We start from the raw sequence: 12178 nt of genomic DNA, 5'->3' as shown, positions 1-12178 counted from the left end.
TTTAATTCAGCCACATTGGAGGGGTTTCCAGCATGAATGGCCTGTGTCAGGTCATGATACAGCATCTCAATTGGATTTAAGTCCAGGCTTTGACTAGGCCACTCCAAAACCTAAATTTTGCTTTGAACCATTTGGAGCTGGATTTGTTGTTGTGTTTTGGATCATTGTCCTGCTGCATAATCCAAGTGCACTTGAGCTTGAGGTCACAAACTGATGGCCGGACATTCTCCTTTAGGATTTTCTGGTAGAGCTCAGAATTCATGGTTCCATTAATTATGATAAGTGGTCTAGGTCCTGAAGCTGCAAAGCATCCCCAGACCATCACACTACCACCACCATGTCTGACTGTTGGTATGATGTTCTTGTTATGAAATGCTGTATTCCTTTTATGCCAGATGTAACAGGACGCACACCTTACAAAATGTTACATTTTTGTCTCATCAGTCCACAGAATATTTGCCTAAAATTCTTGCTGATAATCAAGATGTTTTTTGGTAAATGTGAGATGAGCCTTTGTGTTCTTTTTTGTCAGCAGTGGCTTTGGCCTTGGAACTCTCCCATGGATGCCATTTTTCCCCAGTCTCTTTCTTATTGCTGAATCACGAACACTGACCTTACCTGAGGTATATGAGGCCTGCAGTTCTTTAGATGTTATTCTGGGTTCTTTTATGACCTCCTAGATGAATCGTTATCGTGGTCTTGGGGTAATTTTTGTAAGCCAGACACTCCTGGGAAGGTTTCACCACTGTTCCAAGTTATCTCCATTTGTGGATATTGGCTCTCCCAGTGGTTCACTGGAGTTCAAAAGCCTTAGAAATGGCTTTGAACCCCTTCCTAGACCAATACATGTTTGTTTCTAAACTGTTCTTGAATTTTTTTAGATTGTGGCATGATGTGCGGCTTTTTGTGATCTGTTGACATGTTTCACTTTGTCAGACAGCTTCTATTTATGTGATTTCTTGATTCAACAGGTCTGGCAGAAATCAGGCCTGGGTGTGGCAAGTCAAATTTAACTCAGCTTTGCAAAATATTGTGGTTAATCACAGTTCATTCATGATTCAGCATGGGAGGCGGCAATTATTATTTCACATAGTGCCAGGCAGGCAGGTTTTTTTCCCTTAATAAATGAAATAATCATTTAAAAACTGCATCTTGGATTTACTCAGATTATCTTTGCATAATATTAAAATTGATTTGATGATCTGAATCATTTAAGTGTGAGAAATATGCAAAAAATAAAACAATCAGGAAGGGGGCAAATACTTTTTCACAGCACTGTATATATACACATACACACACATACACACACACACACACACACACAAACACACACACTATATTACCAAAAGTATTGAGATGTCTACCATTACACGCATATGAATTTTAATGGCATACCATTCTTAAGGCCCGTACACACGGTCGGACTTTTTGACAACAAACATGCAAATTAGCTGTTTTGGAGCAACATCCGACTGTGTGTACGCTCCATCGGACAAACTTTTTCTGTTTTCATCGGACTTTTGTTGGCTGTGCGAACGGACAAACTTTCTGGCAACAAAAGTCTGATGGAGCAAAGTCCGACCGTGTGTACGCAAAAGCATCGGACTTTTGTACAAGGTACAAACACGCATGCTCAGAACCTATGCAAACGATCAGACTACAATACAGAAGTTGACCAAAGGTGGCGCTGGAGTCATTGAACGTCCTCTTTTGAAGTGGCGTCCGTACGTTGTGACGTCACCACGTTCGTGTTTCTTGTCAAAAAGTCCGACCGTGTGTATGCAATACAAACTTGTGGACCACGCCCTTTGTACAAAAGTCCACGGAAAAGTTTGTACAAGTCCGACCGTGTGTACAGGCCTTTAGTCCGTAGGGTTCAAAATTGAGTTGGTCCACCCTTTACAGTTACAACAGCTTCAACTCTTCCGGGAAGGCTGTTCACAATGTTTAGGAGCGTGTCTATGGGAATGTTTGACCATTCTTTCAGAAGCACATTTGTGAGGTCAGGCACTGATGTTGGATGAGAAGGGCTGGTTCGCAGACTCTGCTCTAATTCATTCCAAAGGTGTTCTATCAAGTTTAGGTAAGGACTCTGTGCAGGCGAGCCAAGTTCCTCCAGCCCAAACTCGCTCATCTTTATGAACCTTGCTTTGTGCACTGGTCCGCAGTCATGTTGGAACAGGAGGGGGCCATCCCCAAACTGTTCCCATAAAGTTGGGAGCATTAAATTGTCCAAAATGTCTTGGTATGCTGACGCCTTAAGAGTTCCCTTCACTGGAACTAAGGGGCCAAGCCCAACCCCTGAAAAACATCCCCACACCATAATCCCCCTTGACCAAATGATTTGGAGCAGTGCACAAAGCAACAAGGGGGATTTGTGCTAGGGGCATATGGAGAGAGAAAGAATTGGAGCTAGGAGTATGGGGGGGCAGATATTTATTTGTGCTGGGTGGGGGAATTTCATTGGGGGGGGGATTTGTACTGGGAGGAGACTTTATGCTTAGGGGGTTAGATTGCAGATTAGTACTCAATTTTTTTTGAAGGAGAAGAGCTATTCGCTGACACGTTGACACATAATGCCCATACATCTTGGGGGGGGGGCACAATTTGCCATGTTCGCCCCCTGGCCTCTATATGACCTTATCCCCACACTGCTTGGTGGACTGAGGAAAAATGGGGGGGGGGGGGTTATACCGCAAGCTATAAGAAAAAGTGTAACTGCACCGAAGTTGCAACTTTAAAAAGGAGAGAAACCCTTTAAATCTGTATTTTTTTCTTTTTTTTCTTGAAGTGCCCTCCAGGTGGTCGATGCCATAATGTGCTAGTATACACAGTATGACAGACTTACCTGTTAAACCAACCCCTGACACTTTCATCTTCGCCCAGTCTTCCTTCTGGGTTCTCACTGTCCGGTCACTTGAATATCTGGGCTGCAATGATGTCACTCCTGCGCATGCGCACAGAACTCACCATCTCATCACAGCTCTCTATGCAATCACGGCACAGGCAGTGTTCCATGAATGCAGAGGTAACTGTGCATGAGCCAATTCGAGTATCTACTAAACAGTGCAGGTTTGGGAGCTTTCCAAGGTACCTGCAGGTAAGACTTATTATAAGTTTACCTTTAGAGGAAAATTTACAAGTTGAGATTGATACCACTTTAAGCCAGCTATCTTTAATCCAGTTATCATTTGTTAATAATCATTCAACACAATTTTACACAGAGTGTTGTCATAAAGCATTTGACCATTTTTTACAGGAGAATGAAGCATTGTGACTCCATCAGAGTCCTGCTTCTCTTCTGCTGTCCAATCACAGAATGGGCACAGGCTGGTAACCAGCCTGTATGGCTTAACTACAGCAGAAAAAATAGAAAGTGACCAAACTATGTTACTTGCCATCCATACCACATAACTGTCAGAAAACCATTACAAATCCCTAAAACAGTCAATGCGTAAGTACTGTATGTATGTATGTATGTATTTATATGTATTTCAGCTGTCTATTTAGCTGTTTGCCTGTAGAACAGCTTTAAGCAGCTTACATTATGTATAAACCAAGAACAGGCAGGAAAATCCTAATCGATGGTAGCAGCACAAAAGGCTTCAGGCAAGAGATGATGGGGGGTATTCTACCTTGGGGCATTTTGCCTCCAGGCTCCATAGTGACTAAGTAGGTTGCTACCGTAATATTTTCAGGAAGGTATCTGACCATCTTAAAAATAATACAGACTAGCATTGCATTGCATATCATTACAGTCAGTTTGCACATAATATTGAAGCAATACATTACAGTTTATGACATTATTGCTCCTCACCTTTGAACTGTTATGCTGACACCTGTGAGTTCCAGAAAACCATCCATCACTGGAGCACTGGTTAATGTCTATTTTTTGCAGGTTCACATCCACTTTAAGCACTCCCCTGGAAAAAAAAAGAAAAAACATTTTAAGAGAAACAGTCTGCATTTCATAACAAATGTTTTAGATATTGTATGTTTTTAACCTGTGTATGCAGCTGTTTGACTTGATGCAATTTTAAATATAATGGTTAAAGTCCAATTTATTTTCAGATTAAATTAGCTAAATACATTCCAAAGCGCATTGTGCAAAGTGTTAGCCCTTGTACACACGGTCGGAGATTCCGACAATCAAATCCGTCGGAGTAATTCCGACGGATTAATTCCGGAAGAGGTCCGGAAGTGATTTTGCATACACACGGTCGGAAAATCCGATTGTACATAACGTGATGACGTTATTTCATTAGGACGGGACTACGTTCAGGCTAGTAGCCAATAGCTTTGGTCTAGGAATTTGATCTGAGCATGCGTGGCACTTTGTCGGTCGGAGTAGGCTACACATGATTGGAGTATGTCCGATTGGAGCATTTTGTCTGAAAATTTTACCGGCAAGTTGGAAAAGTTGGTCTGTCGGATATTCCGACGGAAACAGTCCGATGCAGACCACACACAGTCGGAATATCCGACAAAACTGTCCGATAGGACACATTCCGTCAGAAACTCCGACCGTGTGTACAAGGGCTTACATTTCATTTTCTTTAAAAAGCAGCCACAGCCCCAGTAGAAAATCCTGTCCCCTGACAACATGCTTCAGAGTGGGTCCCTTGCTCCCTGTGGGGAAGCAGTGATCTCTCTGCACAGGTCCAACACACCTCCTGCTGAATTAGAGCCAGAGCTCTCCAACCAGCAGAAAGCATGACTTGTGTTGGACCTCTGCAATCAGACTGTCCCACTCTGTAGTGGCTGGAAGGGAAGAGGCTTTTCTACTTAGGCCCCGCTCACACTGGTGAATGGGGTCATCAGTGATTAATAGTGGAAGACCCAGTGGGGAATTCCTGGTGATTGGCTGCAGGCGGAAGCCCCTTTGAAAGCAATGGAAGGCTAACAGCTCCTGCAGATATTTGTGTAATCACTTAAGCACCAATTACCTATGAATGATCAGCTCTGGATGCAGACAGTCCAGGGCTGATTAGTGATCACTTGCGAGTAGCCATGAATAGCTGTTGGGAGCTGTCAGCCTCTCTTTGCTTTCAATGGGGTTTCTACCCAAAGTAACACTGGCTGGGTCTCATGCATCTAATTACTAAGTACCTCATTAGCAAGTGTGAATAGGGCCTTATACTGGACCCACTTTAGAAAGAAAAGAAACTGTAAGACATTGAACACCTTATCTTTTGATGCATTACCAACATACTAACAGACATTTCAGCGTGGATGTCCCACCACTTCCTCAAATTCAATCCTATCCAAAACCAAACTCATGATATTTCCTCTTCCCTTTCTCTGTCAAAAGCAATGGCTCAACTATCAACCCGCCCCCCACGCCAAGGTCCTAGGCATAATCCTGGGCTCTGAACTATTGTTTGGGTCCCACATCTAATCGCTGTCCAAAGCTTGCCGCCTCAACCTCCGCAACATCTTCACAATATGCCCCTTCCTAACCAATCTCACCACAAAGATTCTAATCTACTCCCTGGTCATCTCTTGCCTCGACTACCTTAACTCCCCCCTCATTGGCTTACCTCTAAATAGGCTATCCCCCCTTCAGTTCATCATGAACACTGCTGCCAGACTCATCCACCTTACAAACCACTCAGCGTCTGCTACCCCTCTATGCCAATCCCTCCGTTGGCTGCCACTCAACCAACAAATTCAATTCAAGATACTAACAATAACTTACAAAGCCACCCCCAACCTGGCCCCCAGCTACATCACTAACCTAGTCTCAAAATACCAACCAAATCCTTCTCTTCGCTCCTCCCAAGACCTCCTGCTCTCTAGCTCCCTGGGCACCTCATCCCATGTTCGCCTCCAGAACTTCTCCTGAGCCTATCCCATCCTCTAGCATGCTCTACCCCAATCTGTCCAACTATCTCCTACTCTGTCCACTTTCAGACGATCTCCGAAAACTCATCTCTCCAGAGAAGCCTATCTGGCCCCCACCTAACAACTATACATTTATTTTCTCCATCAGCACATCCCCCAGAGTTATCACCTCTTCTATCTCTTCACCCTCCCTCTTAGATTGTGAACTCTAAGGCCTCATGCACACGAGACGAAGTTAAACGCGTGTTCAGAGGCAGTTGGACACTTTTTTCAACTGCTCCTGAACTCATTCAATGTTATCCTATGTATCCATGCACACAGTCTAGTTTTTTGCCGTTTTTTTGCAGTTGCGTTTAACCTTGTTTTTCCAGAAGCAAAAAAATGGGTTCAGACGCAAAAGTTCCCACGTTTCAGACGCAAAACGTGGCAAAACGCGGTAAAATGCGGCAAAACGCCACTACCGCGTTTTGCCGCGTTTTCGTTTATAATCGTTTTTAAAGGTGACCTTTTTTTTTACATTAAAAATCTCAAAAATGATTGCAAATGATGAAAAACCATTAGAAAAATATTTTAACTTGTGGCAAGTGACATGGCAGGTGGCAAGTGACGTGGCAAGTGGACAATCCACAACTTGTGGCAAGTGACATGGCAGGTGGCAAGTGATGTGGCAAGTGGACAATCCACAACTTGTGGCAAGTGACGTGGCAGGTGAAGTGGCAAGTGACGTGGAAAGTGGACAATCCACAACTTGTGGCAGGTGACGTGGCAAGTGACCTGGCAGGTGATGCGGCAAGTGACCTGGCAGGTGACGTGGCAAGTGGAAAATCCACAACTTGTGTCAGGTGACGTGGCAAATGACGTGGCAAGTGGACAATCCACAACTTGTGGCAGGTGATGTGGCAAGTGATGTGGAAAGTGGACAATCCACTTGTGGCAGGTGACGTGGCAGGGGACGTGGCAAGTGACGTGGCAAGTGGACAATCCACAACTTGTGGCAGGTGACGTGGCAGGTGACGTGGAAAGTGATGTGGCAAGTGGACAATCAACAACTTGTGGCAGGTGATGTGGCTAGTGACGTGGCAAGTGGACAATCCACAACTTGTGGCAGGTGACATGGCAGGTGACGTGGCAGGTGACGTGGCAAGTGGTGTGGCAAGTGGACAATCCACAACTTGTGGCAGGTGATGTGGCTGGTGATGTGGCAAGTGGACAATCCACAACTTGTGGCAGGTGGCATGGCAGGTGACGTGGAAAGTGGACAATCCACATCTTGTGGCAAGTGACGTGGCAGGTGATGTGGCAAGTGGACAATCCACAACTTGTGGCAGGTGACGTGGCAGGTGATGTGGCAAGTGACGTGGCAGGTGATGTGACAAGTGGACAATCCACATCTTGTGGCAAGTGACGTGGCAGCTGACGTGGCAAGTGGACAATCCAAAACTTGTGGCAGGTGACGTGGCAAGTGACGTGGCAGGTGACGTGGCAAGTGGACAATCCACAACTTGTGGCAGGTGACGTGGCAAGTGACATGGCAGGTGATGTGGCAAGTCACGTGGCAAGTGGAAATCCACAACTTGTGGCTGGTGACGTGGCAAGTGGACAATCCACAACTTGTGGCAGGTGGCATGGCAGGTGACATGGAAAGTGGACAATCCACATCTTGTGGCAAGTGACGTGGCAGGTGATGTGGCAAGTGGCGTGGCAAGTGGACAATCCACGACTTGTGGCAGGTGATGTGGCTAAAAACGTGGCAGGTGATGTGGCAAGTGGACAATCCCCAACTTGTGGCAGGTGACGTGGCAAGTGACGTGGCAAGTGGACAATCCAAAACTTGTGGCAGGTGACGTGGCAAGTGACGTGGCAGGTGACGTGGCAAGTGGACAATCCACAACTTGTGGCAAGTGACGTGGCAGGTGACGTGGCAAGTGGACAATCCACAACTTGTGGCAGGTGACGTGGCAAGTGACATGGCAGGTGATGTGGCAAGTGACGTGGCAAGTAGACAATCCACAACTTGTGGCAGGTGATGTGGCAAGTGATGTGGCAGGTGATGTGGCAAGTCACGTGGCAAGTGGACAATCCACAACTTGTGGCAGGTGATGTGGCTGGTGACGTGGCAAGTGGACAATCCACAACTTGTGGCAGGTGGCATGGCAGGTGACGTGGAAAGTGGACATCCACATCTCGTGGCAGGTGATGTGGCAAGTGACGTGGCAAGTGGACAATCCACAACTTGTGGCAGGTGACATGGCAAGTGACGTGGCAAGTGGACAATCCAAAACTTGTGGTAGGTGACATGGCAAGTGACGTGGCAGGTGATGTGGCAAGTCACGTGGCAAGTGGACAATCCACAACTTGTGGCAGTTGGACAATCCACAACTTGTGGCAGATGACGTGGCAAGTGACGTGGCAAGTGGACAATCCACAACTTGTGGCAGGTGCCGTGGCAAGTGACACGCTAAATACAAGTACACTGCAGCTCTCACAGCTGCTGCTACTCACTCTGGTCTCACAAAATTGCTGAAATAGTTAATAATACTGTTTTTTGAGCTGGGGAGGGTCTATGATGTTAGCTTAACTAAACGCTTCTAGACGCAAACGCGGTAAAACGCCGCTAAATCGCGGTAAAAATCGCGGCAAAACGCGCGTTTCTAAACGCCGGTTTCAGCTTTTAAAAACATGTGTCCAGCAGAGTTTGCATCTGCGTCTCGTGTGCATGAAGCCTAAAAAGCAAGGCCTTCTGATTCCTCCTGTATTAAAGAAAAGGCCAGGAACTGCTTGCCCAGCAGGGTGGAATGCCCACATGACTGAGTTTCTGGATAGGCTATAACCAGGAGGTTGTTGTTTTTAATAAAGTACCAGTAGCAAAAAGAAGACGTTTTTGGTAGCCCCTGCCCTGCTTGGTTTTTCAGTATGGAGAATTTGGATGCACTACTGGGGTGGTTGCAGGCTGCTGCACTGCTGGGCGGCCCACAGTGGCTGAATGCCCAGCTTGCCAATGTGATACAGGTAACACATCACCTGCTCCTGCTTTCCCACATGCGAGGAGGTCTCTGCCTCTTGTATGCCTCAGAGTGGAGATGACCCCTAGGGTGAGTCACCGCTCAGGGAGCCCCATCATGGACCCTTCAGCCCCTAAGGCTAAGAGGCCGACTCCTTTTACCATTGCAGGGGCTGGGAGGAATCCCTGTCATCACCGTGACCCGGCCGGTAGAACTTCTTCTGTTTCCCCCTTAAGGCCCCCTTCACCTGATCATTGGGAAGATGCAGCCAACCTAGCAGGGCCCCGCCCCACCAGCAGGGTGGTCTGGCGTGGGAGGACTGCAGCTGCTGTCATTCGTTCGTTCCTGGTACGCCCCTGGCCACCGGTTCCAGAAGTGGAGGTCCAGGACGAGACGGCACCGATGCCGGAGTGGCATCTGGGGCCGGATCCAGCCAACAGAGTGCACAGGCCAGTTAGAGGGCATCCAAGCAGCCGCACAGTACGAGCGGCGGCGGCTCATGACATCACTTCTGGGCACCCGGTCCTGCAGCCTCAATCCCGGTCAGTGTCCAGAACATGGAGGAGGGTTCAGAGTGCAAGCTGTCGGATTCTAAGGTGGACAGTGCAGTGGCAGCGGATGTGGAGGCGGTGGGTGGGTCCAGGGCTCATCATGGATCCGGGGAAACTGCTCTGCAGACGGCTCCCCCAAGACAGCCTGCTGAGTGTGATTGCCTATCTTTACCTGTGTCTTTACTTGTCTCTCCATCTGGTGTCAAATCCAAGTGCCACAGTCGGCAGCTGCGGTGGATAGGGGAGCGCCGGGTATGGCGCCGTCGGTGATTTCAGTAGACTCACAGATCAGTAAGGACAAAGTGGCGGGGTCCACACAGGTGATACAGCCATTGACAAGCTGTGACTTGTGGATGCTACTAGATGTGAGGTGTATGTTTGCTACAAGGGCCCCCTAGGAGCCCACCTTAAGACGGAGAGTAGGGGGGGGGGCGTGGCCTAGGTGGTCATGTGAGCGGACGTCTTCTGAGCAGCTCCGTCTTCTCCCGCTACAATCCTGCTCCATCCTGGGTTAATCCCGCACCAATCGCCGACCGAAAGACACCGACTGCACCGGAGGACCCCCCCGCTTCCCTGGCAGGTGATATCGGCGGATGGGCAAACGCAGAAGGCAGCCGCCGGCGCGAATGTCTGCGCACACACGCTCAGGCCAAGATGGCCGCCGGACCACCACCGCGGAGCACTGTGATTCGCCGGCCTCCACGCCGGATCTCTTTGGGGAATCCTCTCCGCCGTCCTCCCCGGGACATCCGGACCCCCCGATCCTGGAGTCGCAGATCTCGGAGGGAGAGGAGGCGGAGGGGAGCGGCCGGGATCCGACACTTGCCGATGTGCTGCACACCATTAAGGTAAACCATGTGGCTCTAATGGGGACTGTGGCTGAAATAAGAAGTGACTTTACATTGCTGAGAAAGGATGTTCAGAAAATACGCGGAAGGGTGGATGAGACTGAGAAACGTATTAGTTACTTGGAGGATGCAGTTGACCCTATCTGGCCTAAACTTAATACGGCGGGGGGTAAAATTGCCTCTCTGGAAAACAAGATGGACGACCTCGAGAACCGCCTCAGACGTAACAACCTGAGGCTGGTGGGCCTTCCTGAGCGGGTAGAGGGGTCTGACCCAGTGGCCTTTCTGGAAAGTTGGCTTGAGCAGGAATTTGGCCGTGACACCCTGTCCCCCTGCTTTGTGATAGAACGGGCTCACAGAGTCCCGGGCAGACCTCTCCCCGCAGGCAATCCGCCACGTACCATGGTAATTAGGTTTCTGAACTACAGAGACAGAGATGCTATACTGCGGGCGGCCAGAGTGAAAGGCAGCTTGAAGATCAATAATGCTGCTGTGTCACTGTATCCGGATTATTCTGTGGCGGTTCGCAACCAACGGGCACAATTCCAGTCTGTTAAACGCAAGCTGAGAGAACACGCAGTGAAGTATTCTATGATATTCCCGGCTACCCTACGTATTGTATATCAGGAGAAGGTTCTTTTCTTCCAGTCACCCAAGAACGTCCTTACATGGTGGGAATCCCTGCCCCAACCCCCTCAAGATCCTGCCTGAAGGATAATGGCCTGGATGGTTATCATTCTATTTTCTTCCTTGCCCCCCCCCTTTTTTCTTTTTTGCAACTGCCTCGGTCAGGGAGGCGGGTCTCTGCTGCTCTTATTGAAACATGTTGGGACTAACCAGATTTATTTTTTATGTTGCGGGACTCTTTTTCTCCTCCATTTTTTGGATGAGTACCTGGGAGCTGCTCCAGGCAGAACGATTTTGAGCCTCATTGTGGTGAGGTTATCTAGTTGTGGATAATTGCATGGCTATCAGGTCATGTGCCCCACGCATGGCCCCAGTTTTGGGTACAAGCCCGCTCCATTTCCGTGGGAGCAGGGCAGGGTTGTTGCTGCTACTTGGCAGCCCTTTATTTGTTGTCTGTTGTATGGGTGAGATGTGTGTGGTGTGTGGATGGATGGGAGTATGTCTGTGTCACCTGTCCCCCTGGAGGTACTGTGGCTCTGGCCGTACATGGCTGAGGTAAACATATGCTCCTGGAATGTTCGGGGGCTAAATTCTAAATTTAAACGTGCATTGGTGTTTGAGCAGATTAAACGACTGCACCCGCATATTCTTTGTCTGCAGGAGACTCATCTGGTGGGCTCAAAAATCCTTTCGTTAAAAAAGTGTTGGGTGGCTCATAACTTTCATTCCACTTACTCCAACTATGCTCGTGGGGTGGCCATCTTAATACGTAAGGGGTTACAGTTTGAGTGCCATCAGGTGGTCTCGGACCCCGGGGGTCAATTTTTAGTGTTACATGCCACGGTGCTAAGAACTCCTGTCATTCTGGTCACAATTTATGTTCCTCCGCCAGCCACGGCCACGGTATTCTCCGCTCTGAGTACTAAGTTGTCAATGTTACCTGTTTGCCCTACGTTTATTGTGGGTGATTTCAACTCGGTGCTACAGCCTGATCTGGATCGGTTGAAACCACATGGAAGCGAATCAAGAATGTTTAGTAAATGGTGTGAGGCCTATGGATATGTTGATATTTGGCGTTGGAAATTCCCGGGGGTAAAGGTATTCTCATGTCAATCCAAAACGTATGGCTCTTTGTCCAGACTAGACTATGCATTGGCCACCGGGAGTTTCCTGCCGGTCGTCAGGGCGATTAAATATATCTCTCAAACAGTTTCGGATCACTCACTACTGCAGGTTACCCTTTCCCTGGGGCACTGCCCTACATTTAGGGTGTGGAAACTTAGTCCCTTGTGGGTGTCCACACCGG

At 48.2% G+C, this 12178-nt stretch overlaps 1 protein-coding gene across 1 annotated transcript in view; it reads right to left on the bottom strand.

Annotated features, from left to right (window-relative positions):
• The window catches only part of GPR158 (G protein-coupled receptor 158), a 378250-nt gene that overhangs the window by 283061 nt on the left and 83011 nt on the right, over positions 1-12178 (bottom strand). The window contains exon 2 of the mRNA XM_077490989.1: positions 3818-3923. Coding sequence (XP_077347115.1) covers positions 3818-3923 — 106 coding nt within the window. The remainder of the gene's footprint in view (positions 1-3817; positions 3924-12178) is intronic.

Source organism: Lithobates pipiens, unplaced genomic scaffold (assembly GCF_037356315.1).
Source record: "Lithobates pipiens isolate NorthernLeopardFrog02 unplaced genomic scaffold, aLitPip1_a1.2 Scaffold_19, whole genome shotgun sequence".
Lineage (NCBI taxonomy): Eukaryota > Metazoa > Chordata > Amphibia > Anura > Ranidae > Lithobates > Lithobates pipiens.
Note: the sequence above shows the minus strand (reverse complement) of the source record. Positions and strands in the feature narration are given on the sequence as shown.